The sequence below is a fragment of the Somniosus microcephalus genome, chromosome 15, assembly GCF_052327205.1.
Source record: "Somniosus microcephalus isolate GS21.2 chromosome 15, FLI_Smic_1.0, whole genome shotgun sequence".
Lineage (NCBI taxonomy): Eukaryota > Metazoa > Chordata > Chondrichthyes > Squaliformes > Somniosidae > Somniosus > Somniosus microcephalus.
Genome location: NC_141001.1, coordinates 86,448,799 through 86,473,283, shown reverse-complemented (window position 1 = coordinate 86,473,283; position 24,485 = coordinate 86,448,799). Strand labels below are relative to the sequence as shown.

The 24,485-nt window shown below is 44.9% G+C and overlaps 1 protein-coding gene across 1 annotated transcript in view; it reads right to left on the bottom strand.

The window, feature by feature from the left end:
- Positions 1-24,485, bottom strand: part of ttc17 (tetratricopeptide repeat domain 17) — a 133,823-nt gene that overhangs the window by 14,648 nt on the left and 94,690 nt on the right. The window contains exons 17-20 of the mRNA XM_086008087.1: positions 13,393-13,557; positions 9,237-9,508; positions 7,315-7,492; positions 5,928-6,048 (exon numbers count right to left, since the gene is read on the bottom strand). Coding sequence (XP_085864213.1) covers positions 5,928-6,048; positions 7,315-7,492; positions 9,237-9,508; positions 13,393-13,557 — 736 coding nt within the window. The remainder of the gene's footprint in view (positions 1-5,927; positions 6,049-7,314; positions 7,493-9,236; positions 9,509-13,392; positions 13,558-24,485) is intronic.

Genomic DNA, 24,485 nt, shown 5'->3' with positions numbered 1-24,485 from the left:
GGGGGATTAAATACGTGGGGTTGCGGGGATAGGGTGGGATATGTGTTGGTGTAGGGGTTACGGGGATCAGGTGGGATATGTGTCGGTGCAGGCTCGATGGGCCGAAATGGCCTCTATCTGCATTGTGGGGTTTCTGTGATTCTGTGAAGTTGTTAAGAGCAGTAGCACCCAAAGGTGTGGTGCGCTGCAGATGGGAGTGTGTGGGGGGTAAAGAAGAGCTGGCTTCAGTTTCACAAAACAACACGTCAGCCCTCTTTTGGCACTGGTTACAGAGCACTTCAAATAACTGCAGCCCTTTCAGGCAGAATCCAACTGGAAATGAGGAAAATTAGATAGCTTTATTTGAAGTAAAAACAATGTGGTTTAATAACAAACATTAAAGCTGTAAGACAATGAATGAGATGGATAACTTCCTATATTACTGTATTCCACATTCATAATTTTAGAAGACGGTCAGGTCAGCATTGAAATGTATTGCGTGAGAACGATGCAGACGTTACTTCAAAAATCTTAAGCATTAATAAAAAAAAAAGTTCTCAAATCAAAATGACATGATCAGGATCTGAATGGCACAAATGGGTTAAGCAAATTTCATATCTGGGATCCGAGTCTTCAATCCCTCTACCCCCAAAAAATAACTTTTCCTGCAAAGAAAAAAATAGTAGCTTATTATTTTGGGTGCTTGTTACTTATATCTAAATTGTCTAATTCAGATTCATTTATCTATACAGTAACTACAGGTCTCAAACAAGGTGAGGTTAAAAATGAATACAGCTTGTCTGGCAGTTGTACGGAGCAATATTCTCCTTAACAAGTTATAGACAATACATATTCAATATATAATCATATGGGTTCAAAAATTCTCAGAGGTTTTTCTTTCACTTCAAGTCATTCTGGAAAACAAATAATGTTACAATTTAAACATTTAAATTTTGGATACGGTAACAGCAATTAGTAGCATCTGAAGGCCCACCCTCGAAATTATACATGCTTTTAAATTTAGTTTTTTTTTTAAACTCCTCTTTCAAGATGGAGTATGAGATCATTTTCATTGACATTAAAGTCTTTTTTGAAGAACATAGCTTAAACAGGAACACATTTACAGTCTGGGTAGGCTTTACACGCGTGGTTGAATTGAAGTACATGCATAACAGGGTACTTTCAGCATGTCCAACACAATGTTTCCTCTAATTTTTTTTTGGGAGTGCGGTCACTTAAAATTTGCTGCGCGGCTGTGCATGCGCAATATCTTTCCCAGCGGCAGCAGCTAGTGAGCAGATTGCGCAAGACCTCCCGATTGGTGCACGGCTGCGCACCTTAAAGGGAACACTAGTCCAACATAGACGTAAATTATTATACTTCAGCATGCACACTATTATCCACTCTGGCCTGGTAAAATTCCAGTGCAGAGTACCAAAACTGCTAGAGCATGTCAGATTTTGTTATGAGAACCTGTGGATGCAATTTACAGAATTATACTGCCTCACAAAGTTAGGTAACTAACCTTTATGCCAATGTGACATGTACGTGACTAAAAAAAAAAATAAAGGATACATAATCTCATTGATGCGCTATCAATTACTCATAAAAGACTGAGAATTAAGAGAGTAACTAAAGGCTTTTATTAACAAAAGAATGAAGGTCTGCCTCGAGTGGTCGACCGGTCCAGAAATACAAAGGGCTGGGGAGCAGTCACCTTTATACTAGGACTTGTGGGAGGAGTCAGCCGAGGCATGTCCAGGCATGTACACAGTGGAATACAAACAGTGGTTTACCACATTCACCCCTTGTTTAAAATTGAGTCCGGCAGGGTGAAGTGTATTAAAAGTTAGTGTATTGGAGTCTCTCCGGAGGTCTTGTCTGCCGTTGTGATCGGCGTGGCGACGGCAGGGGTAGTGGAGCTTCCGACGTCGAGTCCTGCGTGGGCTGTGGCACAGGCGTGTCGTCCTCGTAGATGTCGAGCGGGTAGCGGGGCCCAGGCCTGCCGTCTGCTGGGGCTGGATATCGGATCGTGGGGGGGGGGGGGGGGGGTGGTAGTGAGTTACTGCTGCCCCCGAGGGTGCAAGGTCTCTTATGGAGACTGTGTCCTCCCGCCCGTCCGGGTATGCAATGTAAGCATACTGGGGGTTGGCGTGGAGGAGGTCGACCCTCTCGACCAGGGGGTCCGTTTTATGGGTCCTCACGTGCCTTCTCAGTAGGACCGGCCCTGGGGACGTCAGCCATGGCGGTAGCGATGTCCCCGATGTGTACTTCCTTGGGAAGACAAACATTTTCTCATGAGGGGTGGCGTTAGTGGCAGTGCAGAGCAGTGACCGAATAGAGTGGAGCGCATCGGGGAGCACATCCTGCCAGCGGGAGGTTGGAAGGCCCCTAGACTTTAAGGCTAGCAGGGCGGCCTTCCAAACTGTCGCATTTTCTCTTTCCACCTGTCCGTTCCCCCGGGGGTTGTAACTGGTGGTCCTGCTTGTGGCAATACCCCTAGTTAGCAGGTACTGACGGAGTTCGTCGCTCATAAACGATGAGCCCCGGTCGCTATGGATATAGCTGGGGAAACCGAACAGGGTGAAGAGGTCGTTCAGACATTTAATGACCGTGGCACTGGTCATGTCCGGGCAGGGGATGGCGAACGGGAAACGGGAGTACTCATCAATAATATTGAGGAAGTACACATTGCGGTCGGAGGAGGGGAGAGGCCCTTTAAAATCAACGCTCAGGCGCTCGAAGGGGCGAGTGGCTTTTATCAGGTGGGCCCTGTCTGGTCTATAAAAGCGCGGTTTGCACTCAGCGCAGACTTGGCAGTTCCTGGTCATGGTCCTGACCTCCACAATAGAGTAAGGCAGGTTGCGGTCCTTGATGAAGTGGAAGAACCTGGTGACCCCCGGGTGGCAGAGGTCATTGTGGAGGGCCCGCAGTCTATCGATCTGCGCGCTGGCGCAGGTGCCACGCGATAGCGCATCCGGGGGTTCATTGAGCGTCCCGGGCCGGTACAAGACTTTGTAATTGTAGGTGGAAAGTTCGATTCTCCACCTCAAGATCTTGTCATTTTTGATTTTGCCCCTCTGCTTGTTGTTAAACATGAAAGCAACTGAACGTTGGTCAGTGAGCAGGGTAAATCGTTTTCTGGCCAGGTAGTGCCTCCAATGACGCACAGCCTCCACAATCGCCTGGGCCTCCTTCTCAACAGCGGAGTGTCTGGTCTCCGGGCCTTGGAGGGTTCGTGAAAAGAAGGCCACGGGTCTCCCCGCCTGATTGAGGGTAGCGGCCAGGGCAAAGTCGGACGCGTCGCTTTCCACCTGGAAGGGGATGGATTCGTCCACTGCGTGCATGGTGGCTTTGGCAATGTCTTCCTTGATACGGTGGAAGGCTAAGCGGGCCTCTGCCGTCAAGGGAAAAGAGGTGGACTTGATCAGCGGATGGGCCTTGTCCGCATAGTAGGGGACCCACTGGGCATAATAGGAGAAAAACCCTAGGCACCTCTTCAGGGCCTTGAGGCAGTGGGAGTTCCATAAGGGGACACATCCGGTCGGGGTCGGGGCCGATGACTCACTGTTCCACAACACAGCCAAGGATGGCGAGGCGGTTTGTGCGGAATATGCACTTCGCCTTGTTATATGTCAGGTTCAGGAGTTGGGCGGTGCGGAGGAATTTTTCGAGGTTTGCGTCATGGTCCTGCAAGTCACGGCCGCAGATGGTCACATTGTCCAGATATGGGAAAGTGGCCTGCAACGCATTTTGATCTACCATCCGGTCCATCTCCCTTTGGAAGACGGAGACCCCGTTGGTGACGCCAAAGGGAACCCTAAGGAAGTGGTAGAGGCGGCCGTTTGCCTCAAAGGCAGTATACTGGCGGTCCTCAGGGCGGATAGGGAGCTGGTGGTACGCTGATTTCAGGTCAATGGTCGAGAAGACGCGGTACTGCGCGATCTGGTTGACCATATCAGCTATGCGGGGGAGTGGGTAGGCGTCCAGCAGGGTGTAGCGATTTATTGTCTGGCTGTAGTCGATGACCAGGCGCTGCTTCTCGCCGGTCTTAACGACCGCAACCTGGGCTCGCCAGGGGCTGGTGCTGCCCTCAATAATCCCTTCCTTCAGGAGCCGCTCCACTTCGGTTTTAATGAAAGCCCTGTCCCCGGCACTGTATCGCCTGCTCTTTGTGGCGATGGGCTTACAGTCGGGGGTGAGGTTAGCAAACAGTGGGGGGGGGGTGACTCTGAGTGTGGAGAGGTTGCACCTGGTGCGCGGCGGGCAATTTGGGAGCTGCTGGCTGCGGACTGTGAGTGGGGGTAGGGGTCCACCGTACGCCATCGTAACACTTTTAAGGTGGCACTGAAAATCTAACCCCAGCAGGACGGCAGCGCAGAGGTTGGGCAGGACCAGAAGTTTAAAATGATCGTACACGGTCCCGTCTACTACGAGTGTCACTACGCAGTAGCCGCCGATGTCCGCCGACTGGGACTCGGAGGCCATAGAAATCCGCTGGTGCGCAGGCAGGACTGGGAGAGAGCAACGCCGCACCGTGTCGGGGTGGATGAAGCTCTCCGTGCTCCCAGAGTCAAAAAGGCAGATTGTATCGTGGCCATTTACCTTAATGTCCATTGTGGAACTGGCCAGCTGGTGCGGTCTCGCTTGGTCCAGTGTGACGGATGCCAGCGTAGGGGTCGGTGTGTCGCTGCGGGTATCAGATGAGGCGGTGTTGGGGGCCTGCTGCGTTCCGGCTGTCGTCCAAGATGGCGGCGTCCATGATCCCCATGTGGCTGGAGGCGTCCAAAATGGCTGCTGTACCGGTGGTTCGCACATGGCCGGGGAGGCCCAAGATGGCGGCCCGCATGGCCCACACGCGGCGCTGCTGGGGTTCGGGGTGGCTTTGGCCCTGCAGACGTTAGCGTAGTGTCCCTTCTTCCCGCAGCCCGAGCAGATCGCGTTTTTCGCCGGGCAGCGCGCTCTGGGGTGTTTTGCCTGGCCACAGAAGTAGCATTTCTGGCCTTGGGGCACTGCTGCGGTAGTTGGGCCGTTGCTGGGGTGTGGCACGGCGCTATGAGGCGGTCCTACCGTGTCCCAGGCTGTCATTCCCCGCGGCGTCCACGGTGCAGAGGAGTAGGCATCCATGCCCCGGTAGGCTGCATCCAATGATAGTGCGAGTTCAGAGGCCTTGTTGAGGTCGAGGTCACTCTGCTCCAACAGTCGCTGTCGGGTGTAATTGGATCTGTGGCCCGCTACAAAAGCGTCCCGGATAAGTTCCTCTGTGTACACGGCGGCCTTTACATCCTTACAACCACAGGCCCGGCCAAGCACAGACAGTGCCTGAAGGTATTCCACGGTCGATTCCCCAGGTTGTTGTTTACGACTCCCCAGAAGGTGCCTGGCGTACACTTCGTTCACTGGGCGCGTGTACTGGTCCTTGAGGAGCTTGATAGCGTCCGCGTACGAGGTCGCGTCTTGGATGACCGAGTACACTCGGTGGTTCACTTTGGAGGTCAGGACATCCAGTTTGTTCTCGTCCGATTTGATTGCTGCGGAGGCGGTCAGGAATTTTTCGAAACACTTAAGCCAGTGAGTAAACTTGGTGGATGAGTCCGCCTCCCGATGATCTAAGTCCAGGCATGCTGGTGTGAGGATCTTCTCCATTATAAAAATTTTGTTAATAAAATTGATGCGCTATCAATTACTCATAAAAGACTGAGAGTTAAGAGAGTAACTAAAGGCTTTTATTAACAAAAGAATGAAGGTCTGCCTCGAGTGGTCGACCGGTCCAGAAATACAAAGGGCTGGGGAGCAGTCACCTTTATACTAGGACTTGTGGGAGGAGTCAGCCGAGGCATGTCCAGGCATGTACACAGTGGAATACAAACAGTGGTTTACCACACTCATTACAAATGCAATATTGTAGGCCTGGATTATCAAGGGAGAAGACAAGGTCTCTGGCTTACTCTATATTTTTGGCTGAAACTGCTAGCCATGTGCTCGCAACAGTTGTGAGCTCCACTCTTCGGATTTTCAGACATTCATCAGGGCTAGGCCATCCGAGGCGAACATAATCTCGCTTCTTTCCTGAAAGATACAGAAGTATTAAGCCAACTAAAACACAGCAGCAGTATATATTATAAACTAAAATAAAAACAGAAAATGCTAGAAATACTCAGGTCAGGTAGCGTCTGTGGAGAGGGAAACAGAATTAACGTTAACTGTTTTTCTCTCTCCACATATGCTGCCCGACCTGAGAATTTCCAGCATTTTCTGTTTTTATTTCAGATTTCCAGCATGCACAGTATTTTTCTTTTACATATTATAAACTTCCTGGCTCTTTGTAAATGTACCATTTTGCTTAAATTTCAGTACACATAACACAGGGTTAACATCTGCTCACAATGCATTCATAAACTAACAAGAAATAGGGTCATACAACAGTACTACCTTCCCAACAAGATGGTCAATCTGTTTCCTGCAACTGAAAGGAGTTTCAGCAGTGCTTCATTGAGCTGTAGGTGGAGCACTCTCCAATAGTGAAGTGTTTCACCTCAGGAACCGAACTTCTGGAACCAAAGCGCCTCTAGTGACTAGTTACAAAGTGCCATTGACAGAGACTTACAAGCAGTTTTGTAAAGATGAGACCTTCAAGTTGTGAGTTAGCAAAAATGTGAAAGTTTATACTAAAGGCAATGCTGATTCTATGTTACACAGAAGTAGTGAAAATAAATGAGGGTCTATTCATAAAAATTAGGACGTTAGAGAAAGCGACATTAAGTGAAACCCTCCATATTAATACTCCCAACAGCAGGTGTAGGAACAGTAGTATTGTTTTCAGTGAGTTGTGATCATGCAATTTAATGGAGGTACAAAACTTTTGAGTACTGCTGAATTGTATGTTCATCATAAAAAATGTAAATAAATTGGCTTTGAAATTATGCTGTGGTAATATTTTAAACTTAACACAATCTTATGAAATTGCTTCATCTGTTATTTTAACCGGCGGTACTAACCAGTTTTAAATAAACTCCCATATGCTGCCATTAAAACAGCAGACAAAGGAATTTAATATGAATGCATTAAAAGGTAATTTGAAGGCCTGTTTTTAAATATGCAATAATCACAAACCATTCTCTCTCTTTCTCTTGCAGCAAATGTTAGTTTTGAATACAAAAAGATCAAACAGCAGCTACAATCAGTGGCCATGATTTTACTCTTCAGAAAAATTATTGCCAGATCTCCATTCGGATTACACCCATGTGAACAACACAGACTGATCCAAAGAAAAAAAGATACACGCACAGAACACATTACCACCCAATTCCAAATCTACATGATGTAACAATTTACCTTGTGACCCTGGAGAGGGTACTTTAGGCCCACTTATTTCAAGCGCCGACCGATAATGACCATCATCTTCCTCATTTACCAGATAATTGTCACTCTTCTCACCGCTTCGACTATTGTAGTCCTGAGTATCTGCATTGTCTGTTTTTGACTTCTTAATACGTTTAACTTGAACAGTTATCTTTTTCATAAAAAGGCAAAGAGTTGCAAGATTTTAAAACTTTAAACAATAAACACTAAGCATATAAAAGAAATCTTTGTTACAATAGCAAAAGCAGTCTATGTCAGAATCAATATATATATATCTTGCATATGACTGCACTTCCGGTCTACAAATGTTACTTTCTGAGAAAAATGTATGTAAACACTTCACAGCCATGGTTTGATTTTTTACCCTTCAACTAATTTTAATAAGGTTTTAAACAAAATCAAAAATTCAAAATATTACCTATTCCACAATAACTTGAGAAAAGACATTTCATTGAGTAAATTGTGTCTTTTAATACCTTCATTAAAGTTTTTACTTCAAGGTCTCAGCCTACCTCAATAGCCTGGGCTACGACAGGATATTTGGACCTCAACAGTTGAATAGAGCTTAACCACATATGTGCACTCTGAACATACTGGGTTTGCAATTTCCCAGCTTGCAATCTGTGCATCAGCTGGAGTTAATGCAGAATGGTGTTTCCCTTCATCTTGAGGGTTTGTTTATATATAATTATTATTGCAAGTAAATTACAATAAAAATTGGGGTCTCAATGGCTCGGCAACTTTATCCAGGTTTTAGCAGAGCCATAGCCCAGCAAGGTTCCAGGCTTGATCCCCTGCCATTGTGCTGAGTTACTACATAAATTTAAAACAGAAATAGACAGTTTCCTAGAAGTAAAGGGAATTAAAGGTTACGGGGAGCGGGCAGGAATTTGGACACGAGTCTAGGTTCGGATCGGTCATGGCCCTGTGGGTAGCGGAGCGGGCCCAGGGGCCGTGTAGCCTGATCCTGCTCCTATTTCGTGTGTCTAATTCTGTTAGATTCAGGAGATGGTTCTGTGATAGTGGATTGGCGGTTAGGATCAGATCAGCCATGATCTTATTGAATGGCGGAGCAGGCTCAAGGGGCCGATGGCCTACTCCTGCTCCTATTTCTTATGTTCTTATGTTCTTATCTCACCAGGGCAGCGAGGGGCCTCCGTGCCCTAATTTGGGGAAGGTTTTGGGGAGGGATGAACAACTAGCTGCTGTCAAAAATTTTGTCCTAAGCTTAACTCAATGTTTCAAGTTTAGTTAGTCATCTGCAAAGTTTGAGGGAGGAATCAGCTGCTTTTGAACAAACACAGACAGCGGGATTTATTCACTTATATGTATGCCAGTCAGTTATTTTCAAATGTGATCGACAGTTCTTCAAACCCAGGAAGTCTCGGTAATTGTTTTCAGGGATATTTAAAGAGCTGTAAATGTTCAAATCGGAGAGTCAGTTTGAAACTTTAGAGATATAGTTCATTCCTGCTGTGATCAGAAAAACAAGAAACAATGGATTTTTTTTTTTTTTAAATAGCACCATTTAAATTGCAACCTTTTCTTTTCAAGCATCTATTTGTAGGATTTTTAAAAAGACTAGCGCCTTTCTCGACTTCAGGATGTCCCAAAGTACTTTACAGCCAATCAAGTACTTCTAAAATGCAGTCACCAAAACAGGAGAGAGAGTAGGATGTGGTGCAAGAGTCCTGCAAAAGCTACAGTTGGCCAATGGACTGTACATCATATATTGGATCAATTGATCTACGCATCATAACAAAAATACCCCATAGCTATGGAAAATATGACCAAGTGACATCAACAGACCTTCTCTGTCTATCCTACTAACCACATCAACTGCAAAAACAGAATTATGGCAAAAGAAATTCCGCTTATACTGAACTATCCCTTACCCATTCAGCCTCATCATCATCATCATCTTCACAATCTCCAAAACAGGATCCAGGCACTCCATCCTGGACACCTTTCTTTAAAACCCGAATACCCTGTAGATCTACTCGATGACCTTTAACCTCAAATGCTCCTTCAAATGCTCCCAGAAGGTCTTTTTCTGAGGGCCAAGTATTTTCAAAAACTTCTGCTGTGGCAGATGGATTTTCATCAGTCTCCAATTTTTTGGAAAGTTCCCTTTCATCAGTGCTGTTGCTTTCTGCCACAATTACAGCTATAAACAAACAGTAAGCATACATTAACAATACAAAAGAGCAGAAACAAGAGAGCTAATGGCTGTTTGCAGATGCAAAAAAGTAACTACATAATTTGAAGAACTGAAGAAATACCAAACGCGGATCTTGCATTGTACAGAACACGAGACAACAGAGCATATTTGCTGTTGTATTGTTTAGATATTGAGCTGAGATACATTATATGGGCTGGACATCAGACTATTAGTTCTAGCATGCCCTGACATACACATGAAACTGCGTTAGCGCCCTGTTTGGTCACATATGGACTACCATAGTATTGTCTATCCAAATGTGCACAGGTTTGGCTTATACTAACAGTGGTATTGCTGCAGCAAGCACCCAACTGTCCTCGATTCCAAATCATAGACATGTTGTGTGGACTGTTCCATAGTCCACTTTACTGATTGCTCACTTGTCCTAGAGATGTGTTCTTCAATTTGGCAGGAATGCAACCATTACAACTTTCAGCTGTGGGGAAGGCAGCGGAGAAGTAGGATCTTGTACGATGTTGTTTTCTTGAGTCTATTAGAAATATTATGAGCTGAACTCATTTCTAGACTGTGCAAAACTGCATCCCCAGAAATAGAAGACTCTCAGTGGGATCCAAGTCAGACTTTTTTGATTGTTTATGAAGTCTAATCTCTGGAAGGAATCAATCACCTATCCAGTCGAACCCTGACTAGCCAGTTGTCTAAATAGGAGCACAGATGAAAATGTTAATTCTGCAAGAGTCATCTTGTCCTAGTGGTAGCACTCTTGCCTCCGAGTCAGATGTTGGTGGGTTCAAGCACCAGTCCAAAGACTTGAACACATAATCTAGGACTATGTAATACTAAGGGAGTGCTGCAATCGTTAGAGGTGCCGTCTTTTGGATGAAACGTTAAACTGAGGCATTGTCTACCTGTTCAGGTGGCACTACTTTAAGAGCAGTGGAGTTCTCCCGAGCAGTGCAGTCGGGTCAACATTTATCCCTCAATCAGCACCTCTAAAAACATGTTACTTCATTGCTGTCTGTGGGATCTTGCTATGTTCAAATTGGTGTTTGCCTACAAAAGCAGGCAAAGGCAATCCCATACAGGTGGAGAGGGGCGTTGGAGGAGGAGGGTGTGGTCAACTGTGTCAAAAGCTGCAGTCAGGTAGAGAAAGAGGAGGATAGTGCACCACGGTCACAGCCACATCGGATGTAATTTGTGACTTTGATAAGGGCAGTTTCAGTGCTGGGGTTGGGGGAAAACCGATTGGAGAGGTTCAAACATGGGAGTTGCTGGAGAGATGGGCGTGGATTTGGAGAGGAAAGGGAGATTGGAGATGGAGCAGTATTTCGCAAGGACAGAGGGGTCAAGGGTGTTCTTTTTGAGGATGTGGGGGATGACAGCAAATTTTCAAGGGGGGGGGGCGGCAGTACTGGAGGAGAGGAAACCATTTACAGTATCAGCTAGAATGAGGGCCAGGAAGGGAAATTGGGTGGTCAGCAGTTTTGTGGATATAGGGTTGAGAGAGCAGGAGGTGGGTCTCATGGACAAGATGATCTCAGAGATGGCATGAGAGGAGATAGGCAGAGAAACTAGAAAAAGATGTGAGTTCAGGGCTAGAGCAGGGGGACAAGGGCAGACGTCGACGAAGTCCAACACCGCCTTCAGTGTGCCAGTGCAGCCTTCGGTTGCCTGAGGAAGAGAGTGTTTGAAGACCAGGACCTCAAACCTGGCATTAAGCTCATGGTCTACAGAGCAGCAGTGATACCCACCCTGCTGTATGCCTCAGAGACATGGACCATGTACAGCAGGCACCTCAAAGCACTGGAGAGGTACCACCAATGCTGCCTCCGCAAGATCCTGCAAATCCATTGGCAGGATAGGCGCACCAACATCCGTGTTCTTGCTCAGGCCAACATCCCCAGCATCGAAGTTTTGACCACGCTCAATCAGCTCCGATGGATGGGTCACATTGTCCACATGCCCGATACGAGACTCCCAAAACAAGCGCTCTACTCGGAGCTCCGGCATGGCAAGAGCGCCCCAGGTGGGCAGAGGAAACGCTTCAAGGACACCCTCAAAGCCTCCTTGAAAAAGTGTAACATCCCCATCGACACCTGGGAATCCCTGGCCCAAGACCGCACAAAGTGGAGGAGAAGCATCCGGGAAGGCGCCAAACACCTCGAGTCTCTTCGCTGGGAGCAAGCGGAAGCAGCGCACGTCAACCCAAGCACCCCACCCACCTGCCCCTTCAACCACCGTCTGCCCCACCTGTGACAGAGACTGTAGGTCCTGCACTGGACTCATCAGGCACCCGAGAACTCATTTTTAATGTGGAAGCAAGTCATCTCGGTTCCGAGGGACTGCCTAAGAAGAAGAGCAGGGGGGACCTTGGGGGAAGTTTTAATGGGCATGGGGAAGGGAGGGATGCGTCAGCAGCAGCTGAATGGCTGGTCTCAATCTTAGTGACAATGAAGTCCATGAGCTCCTCGCACATTGTTGGTAGTGAGGGTGGAGTGGCCAGGGAAAGGGGTTTAAGACCGTTGGTAGTGAAGAAAAGAAGCTGGGGTGGGGGGGTTATCTTTGCATTCCAGGATGATCCTGGAGTAGTGAACAGTTTTGGCAGAGGAGAGCAGGACCCGATAGTGCTTAATGTGGTCCAGCCAGATCTGGCGATGCATGGCTCAACCAGTTGTCCACCATAAACTGGTTCAAATCTGCATCCCTCGGATTTAAGGGAGTGGAGATGGGGGCTGCACTGGGGGAACGATCAGGGGAGGAGAGAGAGTAAGGGTTTTACTGGGGACAAGGGCATCAAAGGTGACAAAAATCTAAGCAAACCCTTGGTGACGCCTCCAGTTATTTCAACCCATGACCTAGTCATTTGGGAGATAGTATTCTGCTCAAATGGAAATTCACATTGCACTTCTATGCTATTCAATGGATATGCTAAGCTCTGAGAAATGGACCACACTTCTGAAGTCTTTTGGTGATGTCCACCATTTGAGCCTTTACCTCGATTCTCAGTTTCAAAGAGAGTCTGGATTTTTCACTGGGCTTCTGCAAAAAAGCCAATCTTTATCTAACAAAGACAACAACCTAGCCTAAATTCTAGTTTCCCACTAGTATTCATACCTGCCAGATTACAGAGGAACTACTCACTGCTCTACCATTGGATGCTTTCGATTGAGAAGTAGAATGCTCAGGTGTATTGGCCCAGTGAGTACCTGTTCAGTTAAGGCCGGCTTGAAGACTCCAGGGAGTCGAGTCATATTTAGAGGCTTTAAACTTGGATGAGACAGATTGGATGCAATTTTATGTAGAAACTTATTTTAGGTCTGCCTAACCCTCAAAAGAACTACATTGGGGTGTCCCAACTTGCAAAGCATACTAGGTTTAAGTTCAATGAAAATGAAATAGGACACAGATGAAAAGGGAAGCCACGAACATTTTCAGTATCATCCTTGCTGGTACATGCCAATTCTGTTGCCAAGATTTGTGCATCTCTATGTACCTTAATCTAGAATCATATCCAAATTGCAGTTGACTCTGCCAAGTCTAACTGAAGGCGGCTTGGTGTTGCCAATGGGTGTAAAATCAAAATCTGTTTATTGGCATAAACTGTCATTTCTGTACCTTTCACTGCAATGTTTTCTCCTAATCTGTAAAATGTTATTGTAATTTTATTGTTTTTTTATTATTTCCACTCCTGATCTGGATGACATTGTAAAATGGTTTGTTTTCAGCCAAATTATGCTAGTCTGTATTACAATTTTAATGAATACATAAATATGTCTTTTGGGATGAGTAAGCAAAGACTGTTCAATTTAAATATGAATAATTTTATCATATCCACCACAAAGATTGGATGTACTAATAAAGGGACTCACTTTTAACGTCAGATGGCGAAGAATCCCCTGTTGAGATTCCGGACGGTTGAGAAGGTTCTTCTACGATTCTTTCCTCCAAGGACTCAATTATCGTCTCTGGATCAGCAAAATACTTCTGATGCTCATGAGTTAATACATCCTTCTGACTGCCGTAACAATGGTCTTCTAGGAATAACAAGGAATGACATGCATATTTTATATTATACTGGATTTGCAGAACTTGTATAATCTATAAAAAGGATTAAAGAACAGTAAATAGCTCAACACAATTTATTTTAAAACAAATAAACCACGATTTTACTCAGTGAAAAACTTCATTTTCATTTTGCCAGCCATGTTTAAATGCGAGTTGTAATGGTCATTTCAGTATTTGCATTGTGAGAGAAAATTTGAATAAAGAACATTACTGTTACCTACTGGTCACATGCATGGAAGATTTCCTTGGTTTTCATTATTTGCAGTGAAATTATAAATGCATTAGTTATTACATTGCGAATGAATTTACTTCAAATAGCCCAGTTATGCCAACAAGTTATATGCAATTATGTTGTTAAGTCTTTGTACCTATATTGTGCGTTTCAAATGAATGACAAAAGAGCAGCTGTTGCTATTTGGACCAGAAAGCAGTAGTTTCCTCTACTGGCTAATACCCCATTCCATATAAATCATTCCCTCTGCCTCCCCCAAAGAGCAGATTTTGCATCCCATCAGGCTTTTTGGCCATTCTCCTAGTCATCTACTCCCTCAAACCCCAGTTTAAACGCAACTGACAAACAGATACAAAATGGCGTGCGTACATAAACACACACACTCACTCAATCTCCTGTGGTGCTGCACACGGAGTCAAGACCAAGTGCAGTCTTCAGGTGAAGCAAGGTTAGAGGATAGGAGATCATTTGACCAAGGCACGCAGACATCATTTCTTCCCCACTTTAAAGCCATTTGTTCTTATTTTTATATAACACACTCTGGTTTCATATTATAATTTATAGTTAACTAGCAAAACTTTTAATAATTTGGAAAGTAGAGAAGTACAGTTGGTTGGAGGCCTCCGGGTTTCTCTCCAGTACAGGCTCAGGAGCTGGGAGATGCAAAAACGAGATGCTACAGCACCAATGATAGGGAGTGTAATTACAGCATGACAAGTTTAGATAGGCTGTTTCCATTATAACCATGGAAGAAGGATTTAATGCAATACACACAAACGTAGGATTTTTTAATACTTTTTTAAGTTAGAGACAATGAACAGTCACCGACGTGATCCTGATGCAGACCTGCTCTCCCCGGTCTAAAAACTTAACTCCTTGTGCCACTCATTATGGGAGCAAAAATAAGTTACAGGAAACTTTGGTTTAACCGGAGGTTATATGTCCGGAAACCTCGATCCACCGGCAGAATTCACGCTCCGAAAACAGCGCCTCAGTAACCGGCAATGTTGCCGGTTCCGAGTCCAGGTCTCCAACGGTTGCCGAGTTCGTCAGTGGGGGTAGTTCTACAAACTGCCACTACTCGGCCTCTTGGCGCCATCGGAAGTCGGAACACCTCAGAAACCCTGCATCAGGAGTCTCGCTCTCCCACGCTGCCGGTAGCCTCTTCTGATCCGCCATTTTTCGGGGTTCCAGTACAGTACTGTGTGTCTCCAACACTGCTGCAACTCATTGGACTGCATTATGGAAATCCCAAAAGTTCATCCAACCAAAAGGAAGAGAGTGGTGTTAACTTTAAAACAGAAAATCGATATATGCAAACGACTAGAAATGGGAGCGAAGCGTATGCACATTATGAATGAAGTCAAAATCGGTTCGTCAACAATGTATGACATCAAAGCGCAGAAGGATAAGCTGCTCAAGTTTTATGCAAGCTCGGAGATGTCTAAGAGTGTAGAGAAACGGCGCATGCTTCGTAAGCCTAAGCTTGAAGAACTGGATACCATGCTTTATGAGTGGTTTGCTCTGAAGCGTTCAGAGGGTGTTCCGATTTCCGGACCCATGCTAATCAAAAAAGCGAAGGATTTCTACGCAAAGATGGAGCTCACTGACAAGTGTGCTTTCTCTGATGGATGGCTATCGTGCTTCAAGGCACGGCATGGGATACGACTCCTCGATGTTTGCGGGGAGAAGAAATCAGCTGATCACGACGCCGCAGAAGAATACTGCGATTATTTCAATCGTATTGTGCAGCAACACGATTTGTCGCCAGCACAGCTATACAATGCCGATGAAACTGGCTTATTTTGGAGGTTTTTGCCAGAATCAACGCTTGCTGGGGTTAGTGAGGTTAATGCTTCAGGTTACAAGAAAAATAAAGATCGTGTAACCGTGCTAACATGTGCGAACGCTGCTGGATCACACCGGGTTAAACTTCTCGTCATTGGGAAGTATAAAAATCCCCGTGCATTTAAAAATGTGAGGCACTTACCTGTAGAGTACAAAGCTCAAGCAAATGCTTGGATGGATAAGGAAATCTTTTCAAATTGGTTCCATCATACTTTTGCTCCATCTGTGAAGGGACATTTCCGTAGAATAGGGAAACCTGAAGTTAGCAAATGCATTTTATTGTTTGATAATTGTAGAGCCCATCCGCATGAATCAGAGTTGGTTTCTGGAAATATTTTCACCATTTATTTGCCACCAAATGTAATTTCTCTCATACAACCCATGGACCAGGGCGTTATCCAAAATCTCAAGTGTCATTACAAGAAAGACTTCCTACGTAGACTGATAAGCCAAGATGACAATACAGGTATTCAGGCATTTCAGAAGGAATACAATCTTAAAGATGCCATCTTTAATGTTGCATGTTCCTGGAAATTGGTGAACGGTCACACTTTGAGACAAGCCTGGTGCAAATTGTGGCCTTCTATAATGTTTGCTGAAGGTTCTTCTTCAGAGGAGGAATTTCATGGGTTCAATCTTCGTCCGCGGAAGGCTGCAGTAATGGAAATGGCTGGCATGGTGAAAGATGCAGGCCCAGCAAACCCTCTACGTCACCTCAGTGAACGTGATATTGAGCAGTGGGTTGATGCAGATAGAGAAGTTGCTGTTGTGCATTTGCTAAGTGATGATGAAATAATGGAGACTGTTTTGAATCCAAGGAAAGAAAAGGAAAGTGTGATGGAAACTGAAGACGATGAGATTTCTGAAGTGAACAAGATTTCTTGGGCTAAAGCTGCAGGAGATTTAGCTTCATTCCTCAAATTTGCTGAAAGCCATTCTTGCTATTCTGCCCAAGAAGTTATGCAGCTCCATATTCTGCATTCCACCTTTCTACAAAGAAGGCAAGAGTCCACTAAGCAAGCAGACATCCGGGACATGTTTAAGAAAGCTTCCAAAAGAGTTGGAGCAGTGGAAGTGCCTGAAGAATCTGTTGAAGTGCATGATCCTGATGGCCCAGCTGGCATGGATCTTCCTGATGAACCAGTTGGCTTGGAATAAGTGTACAGTCAACCACCGTACAGTACTTTATACTGTACTGTACAGTCGTTTAAGTTTTGGTGCACTGTTAACAGTAAAATAAAACTTTTAAACGACTTAAAGAGTTATGGATTACCATCAACTGGCAGTACTGTACTTAATCAAGCATCTTTCACCATCCATTTAACACATTCTGTAGGTGAGTACCCAATTACTGTATATTGCACATTTATTGATTTTTAAATTTTTGTTAAAAACAGCCTGGGTAGATAATCCGCTCACCACTCCGGAACTTTTGATAGATCGGCAACACGCTGGTCCCGTCTATCACAAAGTTTCCTGTAATTAGCACGTGAGCCATTTAACACTCACGTGCTTTAATAGCCCTATTGGAGATTTAAGTGGCCAAGGCTGCTGAAACATCTGTGCAGAGCAAAGGAATCAAATAATATAGCGGCTGGTCAAGTTGTCAACCACAAAGAGGTGTAACAATGGTGTCTGATCAAAGAGTGGTAGGTCTACTCAGCCTTCAGCAGCGTGCAAGCCTGACTATAGTGCAAAGAGTGGCAACAGCATCTTGGGAAATGCTGCAAGGCCTTTAACATCGTTTGTGCAGTCAGCACACTTTCTTCATCCGACAGTCCTCCGGATGTAACAAATATGTCAGTGTTTACACTTGCAGGCTGGAAGAACATTTATAATGAGTACGTACTGTAGTTGGTGGTCAAATAGTGATCATTCACATTAAAATCATTGTACCTCGAGCACCTGATATCCTCTCCTCCCCGAAATAGGCACTAGCACATGTACTTTCTTTAGTCACCATATAGGATACACTGCATGGTGCTTCCATGGGAAATGAATCGGCACTTACTAACCCTCAGTCAGCAGATGGTTAGCTTCTCACAAGGGAACCAGTGACACCCTACAGGCATGTTGCCGTAGGTTGTTACAAACAAGTTGCACAGCAGGACTAGCATTGTAGAAAGCAATAAGGGGAAATCATCATCATTGGACCTCAACATTTCACGAATGATTATGTTGCAACTCAGCTGAAGAATGGCTTAATTATCTGTTGAGGTGGTCATCTGTAAAGCTTCATCCATAGCAACCACTCGCTTGGGTTCTTCTGGGTCTTTTTCATCCTACCGATTCCCTGAAGGCTACAACTCATTGGTCTATTGCATGCTTTGCATGCTTATGCCTCTCTTGACTGTGATATTATAGAGCTGACAGCACACCCTTCACTATCTTAGCCACGTGTTCTGGTGCTTGCTTTAAACTGCCAACCCCCGCCCCTCATGATCAAAATGATCCAGGTAACAGAATAGTTGCTTCAAAACTCCAAAATACCCCTTAAGGAGCACTCTGGTTTTGGCAAGGGTATTAAGGTAGTGCTGCTCAGCCCTTCTGGTTGTCACGGTGACTGATCTCATTAGCCAAGGTCGAAGAGAATAGCCAGAATCCCTTAGAAGCCATCCATCCAGTCTACCATCTCTGGCAACAGATTTTGAATGTTCTATCATACGATGCAAGAGTTAACTTCCACGATGCCCAGTAATAATGTGGAACACACTCAAGTTAATAGCACATTAATTATCATTTTCAATTTTTATAGGGCATGATTGACTTGATGAAGCCCAACTGGGCACATTTGCAATTGATGAGGTCCTCAAAATTTGGAAACTGTTATCAAAGAAACCTTGCTACCCGAATCGCTGCTGTTGGGGCTTTTGTCCGAAGTAGGATATTACCTTAGCAGAGTCTCTGGAAATTTTGGATCCGTAGTTCACTCCTGTCAACTTAAGAGGGCAAGGGGTATGGTCATTCATCATGACTTGCCTTTCTAGCTGTGGTGCCACAAGACTGCACAACTCTAACCATTGCTCTGGGTAACTGCAGGTGTTGAAGCATTGCACATGATTGATTTTGAGGAAGTACAACCGTTCCCGGAGGTATCTGATATTGTAGGTTATGAGGAATTATATAGCTACCATTTGTTGGACGTCCATTATTTTATCTCTTCAAAATAAGAACAAGTAGTGACCACTGTTCCCTCTAAGGTACGCGGCTGCGCACACGACCCAGAGCTCGCGCGCACTTCAAATTAAATGCCGCGCAGAGAACTGGACTGCTGGAGCAGGGGAGGGGCCCAATACACAATGGGCCGGATATTCCGATCCCTACGGATGTGTATGCGCTGAAAACTGGCATTTCCGATCTGTCAAGAATGCTCTTGTTCAAGGTGAGCAATAATGGACTTTGTTGCTGTCAGATGGCAGTTATATGTTTTAGGAGAGGAAATGATAAACGAGTTTGAGAGAATTTTGAGCTGTACGTAAAATAAAATGATCCTACCGCAGATGGGTTTGTAAGATCAGGCTTGCAATCATTAGGTGAAGCAAAGAAGTATTTTAGCAGAAGGAAGAGGAGCAATTAACACAAGTTTAACTTGCTTTTATTTGCTACTTTTTAATAAATCCAATATTGCACTGGGGTGGATTTATGGTTTTAGTCTTGTTGCTGATGAAAGTTCATAAAAACCTTAACATTGAAAGTGGGGAAAATTGGAGCTTACTTTTGAAAATCAGAATTCTGACATCGTTTATATTTTTAGAAATGTTCAGGCACCTCACTTTCTACAGGCCAACCCAATTAGCACATCTGTCTGCTGAAGAATTCAAACTGCCTGGGGGCAACAAAGGTCGCCTTTGTCAGAAACAAAAATGAGGGTTACTTAAATTTGGAAAATTGTTTAAAGCCGGAAAAAAATACAGGAAAGTGATGTTAATTTTACTGTAAACAAAGCTGCAGAATGGGCATATAAATGACAAATGAATTTCCATATAGCGAAGTGTGAGGTGGTGTATTTTGGAAGGAGGAATAAGGAGGCTACCTACTCCCTGGAAAATAAGAGACTAAAATGGAGTACAGGTGCAAAGAGGTATAGATTCACATCATTAAAAGTAGCAACGCAGGTTAAAAAAGCCATAAAAAAGTGCAAATAAAGCACTGGGGTTCATTTCTAGAGGAATAGAATTCAAAAGCAGAGAACTTGTATAGAACCTGGTGTGCCTCATGATGAGAGACGGTGGGGGTGGCAATACGGCATTACAGTATATATGCTTTTAAGTGGTTGCTGTCATTGTTGGTGCAAAAGTTGTTGTTAAATTTGCCCACGGACGAAAAGGTCGTGCTCAAAGGAGTTCGTGGCTCGCTCAGTACAAAAAAAAATTAGAGGGTACATTGGTAGCGACTAGAATATTTAATTAGCAGAGGGCAGTGATAGTGGAACCAGTTGTGCTAAAAATGAAGTATTTTTGTCCACAGTTTATAGGCTTTGTGTACGGCATTTGATATCTCTACTAAACAAATCTGAGCTATCAGACTCAAAATGACTTCGCCATTGCATGCTGGGAAAGTGACTATGGTTCTCTGCCCCTGTTTGAAGCACATCATAAATAAGCCAGTCAAGCTGCTGATTAGTAACACACACAGCATCTCAGGAAAATAATGATTAAGTGCTAGAAACAGTTAACATATCGGTGGGCAATTCATCAACATCACAATCCATTCCGGACAGCTTTAGCACAGACAACCCTCATTGGTGCCCAGGTGCTTTTCCTATATGTGTTCATATAGCTAGCCGTCCACTGTACTGGTAATTGCCATAGTCTTGCAAAATTGCTTTTCAACAGCAAAGACTTTAGTGTAAGTAGTAGCAGTTTTGGACATTTGATATTTTGAGTTACAATTTTGACTGAGCAGTAAATGATTCGGAGGCAAAACTCAATGTGTAGGATTTCCAAATACAACTACAACTCCTAGAAATTACAGACAACTAAGCTAGAGAGTCTATTTACCAGAAAAGTCTGCAAAAAAAAATTGTATTAAAAAAGCTCAACCGACTGGTTTGGATATTAAACTCTTCAATGAACTGGTTCAAAACGATTGTGTTATTGGAACTGATTTTTCCAGTAGCAGTAAATTACAGGCAGTTGTAAAAGACTGAACAAACTTACCTGGGTAATTGTCTGAAAAGTGTCTGGTGTGACCTATATTAAATACCCTCCAAAAGTGACACGGCTGCATACTGGAAATTCTAAGCATAAATGTAGACACAATAAATGGGTCTATTGTTCACACAGAGCACACAGTGCCAGATTACTCTGTACACAAGGTCACCAGTCAGATCACAGGAAGCATGAGTGCTTGCCTATGGGAGCTAAGTTTTGTGTTAGGCATACAAATATTGAGCCCAGTTTGCAGCCAGTAGAGAAATCCAACTTGTGTGCACAATGGCAGTTGCTATTACCTTAACTTTTGATATTCTCTACTGGATTTAGGGCTTACAGCAGTTATCGCCAGTCTGACAGTGCAGCACAGAAATTAGCCTTGAAATCACAGATCATCAAACTTGAATAATGATATAATTCAACGATGACGGATGATATAATTGGGATTACGGAGACATGGCTCCAGGGTGACCAAGGCTGCGTATTCAACATCCAGGGGTATTCAATATTCAGGAAGGACAGGCGAAAAAGGTGGTGGGGTAGCATTGCTGGTTAAAGAGGAGATTAACACAATAGTAAGGAAGGATATTAGCTCTGATGATGTCGAATCTGTATGGGCAGAGCGGAGAAATGCCAAGGGGCAGAAAACATTAGTGGGAGTTGTATACAGACCCCCAAACAGTAATGCTGAGGTTGGGGATGGCATTAAACAGGAAATTAGAGATGCATGCAATAAGGGCACAGCAGTTATCATGGGTGACTTTAATCTACATATAGATTGGTCTAACCAAATTAGTAACAATATACTGTGGAAGAGGAATTCCTAGAGTGTATACAGGATGGTTTCCTGGACCAATATGTCGAGGAACCAACTAGAGATCAGGCCATCTTAGACTGGGTATTATGTAATGAGAAAGGATTAATGAGCAATCTTGTTGTGCGAGGCCCCTTGGGGAGGAGCAATCATAATATGATCAAATTCTTCATTAAAATGGAGAGTAAAAGTAGTTGACTCAGAGACTAGGGTCCTGAATTTAAATAAAGGAAACTATGATGGTATGAGGCGCGAGTTGGCTAGGATGGATTGGGGAACGTTACTTAAAGGCCTAGAAATTGGGTTGGGGCGCCAAAGTGGCGCAAAAGTTGCCTGAGCGCAAGATTTAGCGCAGCGATCGGAGTAATACCGATCGCCAGAAATTCAGTTTCAGTGCCCCTCGAGGGACACGGGGCGAGGCTCGAGGCGCTCCGCGTCCCTCTTAGGGCGCTGAAACTGATTATCGCAGCGCAACATGCTGCGGCACGGCACGCTGCGGTACTGCAGGCCTTCCTCCCACTGTTAAGGGGGAGGTGCCTGCAACAGCGCGATCCCCGCTCGCGAGTGCTGGCAAATGAGCCCGGCACCAAGGAGAAGTGCCGGGCTCTCGGGGAAACAGCCAGCAATGCCGCGGGGGGGTGGGGTTAGGAGGCCGGGGACGGAGGTGCTGGCAGGTGGCCGCCGAAAAAGCAGCCGGGCGTGGGTAGCGAATGGCGCAACTGCAGCGTTCGCTACCAAATATCGCGAACGGGGCACTGCACACACCGATGACGTCATCGGTGGCGGCGCAGCGCAACAAGCTAACGCCACCATTAGCGCCCCTCCTGAATATCGCGGGAGGCGCAGCCAGTGGCGCTACAGCCACTGCCTGCCTCTTTAGGCGCTAACAGGTGGCGCTACTCACCCAATTTCTCCTCCAAAGGGTTGACGGTGGATAGGCAATGGCAAACATTTAAAGATCGCATGGATGAACTACAGAATTTGTTAATCCCTGTTTGGCATAAACATAAAACAAAAAAGGTGACTCAACCGTGGCTGACAAGGGAAATTAGGGATAGCATAATATCCAAGGAGAGGACATATAAATTGGCCAGAAAAAGCAGCAAACTTGAGGATTGGGAGCAGTTTAGGATTTAGCAAAGGAGGACAAAGGGATTATTTAAGAGGGGGAAAATAGAGTATGAGAGTAAGCTTGCAGGGAACATGAAAACTGACTGTAAAAGCATCTACAGATATGTGAAGAGAAAAAGATTGGTGAAGTCAAGCGTAGGTCCCTTGCAGTCAGAATCAGGGGAATTTATAACGGAGAACAAAGAAATGGCAGACCAATTAAATACATACTTTGGTTCTGTCTTCACAAAAGGAGGACACAAATAACCTCCCAGAGATGTTGGGGAACATAGGGTCTAATGAGAGGGAGGAACTGAATGAAATTAGTATTTGTAGGGAAATGGTGTTAGGGAAATTGATGGGATTGAAGGCCGATAAATCCCCAGGGCCTGATAATCTACATCCTGGGGTACTTAAGGAAGTGGCTCTAGAAATAGTAGATGCATTGCTGGTCATTTTCCAAAATTCTAGAGACTCTGGAAAAGTTCCCATGGATTGGGGGTAGCTAATGTAACCCCACTATTTAAAAAAGGTGGGAGAGAGAAAACAGGGAATTATAGACCGGTAAGCCTGACATCAGTAGTGGGGAAAATGCTAGAATCCATTATAAAAGATGCAATAGCAGAGCACTTGGTAAACAGTGACAGGATCGGACAAAGCCAACATGGATTTACAAAAGGTAAATCATGCTTGATTAATCTACTGGAATTTTTTGAGGATGTAACTGGTAAAATAGATAAGGGAGAACCAGTGGGTGTGGTGCATTTGGACTTTCAGAAGGCTTTCGATAATGTCCCGCATAAGAGATTAGCATGCAAAGTTAAAGCACATGGGATTGGGGGTAAGGTACTGACTGGATAGAGAACTGGTTGGCAGACAGGAAGCAAAGAGTTGGAATAAACGGGTCTTTTTCCGAGTGGAAGGCAGTGACTAGTGGGGTACCGCAGGGATCGGTGCTAGGACCCCAGTTATTCACAATATATATTAATGATCTAGACGAGGGAACTAGATGTAGTATCTTCAAGTCTGCAGACGACACAAAGCTGGGTGTGCGTGTGTGCTGTGAGGAGGATGCAGAGAAACTCCAGTATGATTTGGACAGATTGGGTGATTGGGCAGATGCAGTATAATGTGGATAAATGCGAGGTTATCCACTTTGGTGGCAAAAACAGGAAGGCAGATTATCTGAACGGCAATAGATTGGGAAAAGGGGGAAATGCAACGAGACCTGGGTGTCCTTGTGCACCACTCGCTGAAGCTAAGCATGCAGGTGCAGCAGGCGGTTAAGAAGGCAAATGGTATGTTGGCCTTCATAGCGAGAGGATTCGAGTACAGGAGCAAGGATGTCTTGCTGCAGTTGTACAGGGCCTTGGTGAGACCACACCTCGAGTATTGTGTGCAGTTTTGGTTGCCTTATCTGAGGATGTTCTTGCCATGGGGGGAGTGCAGCGAAGATTCACCAGACTGATACCCGGGATGGCAGGAATGACGTATGGAGAGAGATTGGGTTGATTAGGCTTACATTCGCTAGAGTTTAGAAGGAGAGGGAATCTCATTGAAACTTATAAAATTCTAACAGGACTAGACAGACTAGGTGCAGGAAGGATGTTCCAGATAGCAGGAGAATCCAGAACCAGGGGTCACAGTCTAAGGATAAGGGGTAAGCCATTTAGGACTGAGATGAGGAGGAATTTCTTCACCCAGAGAGTGGTGAACCTGTGGAATTCTCTACCATAAAAG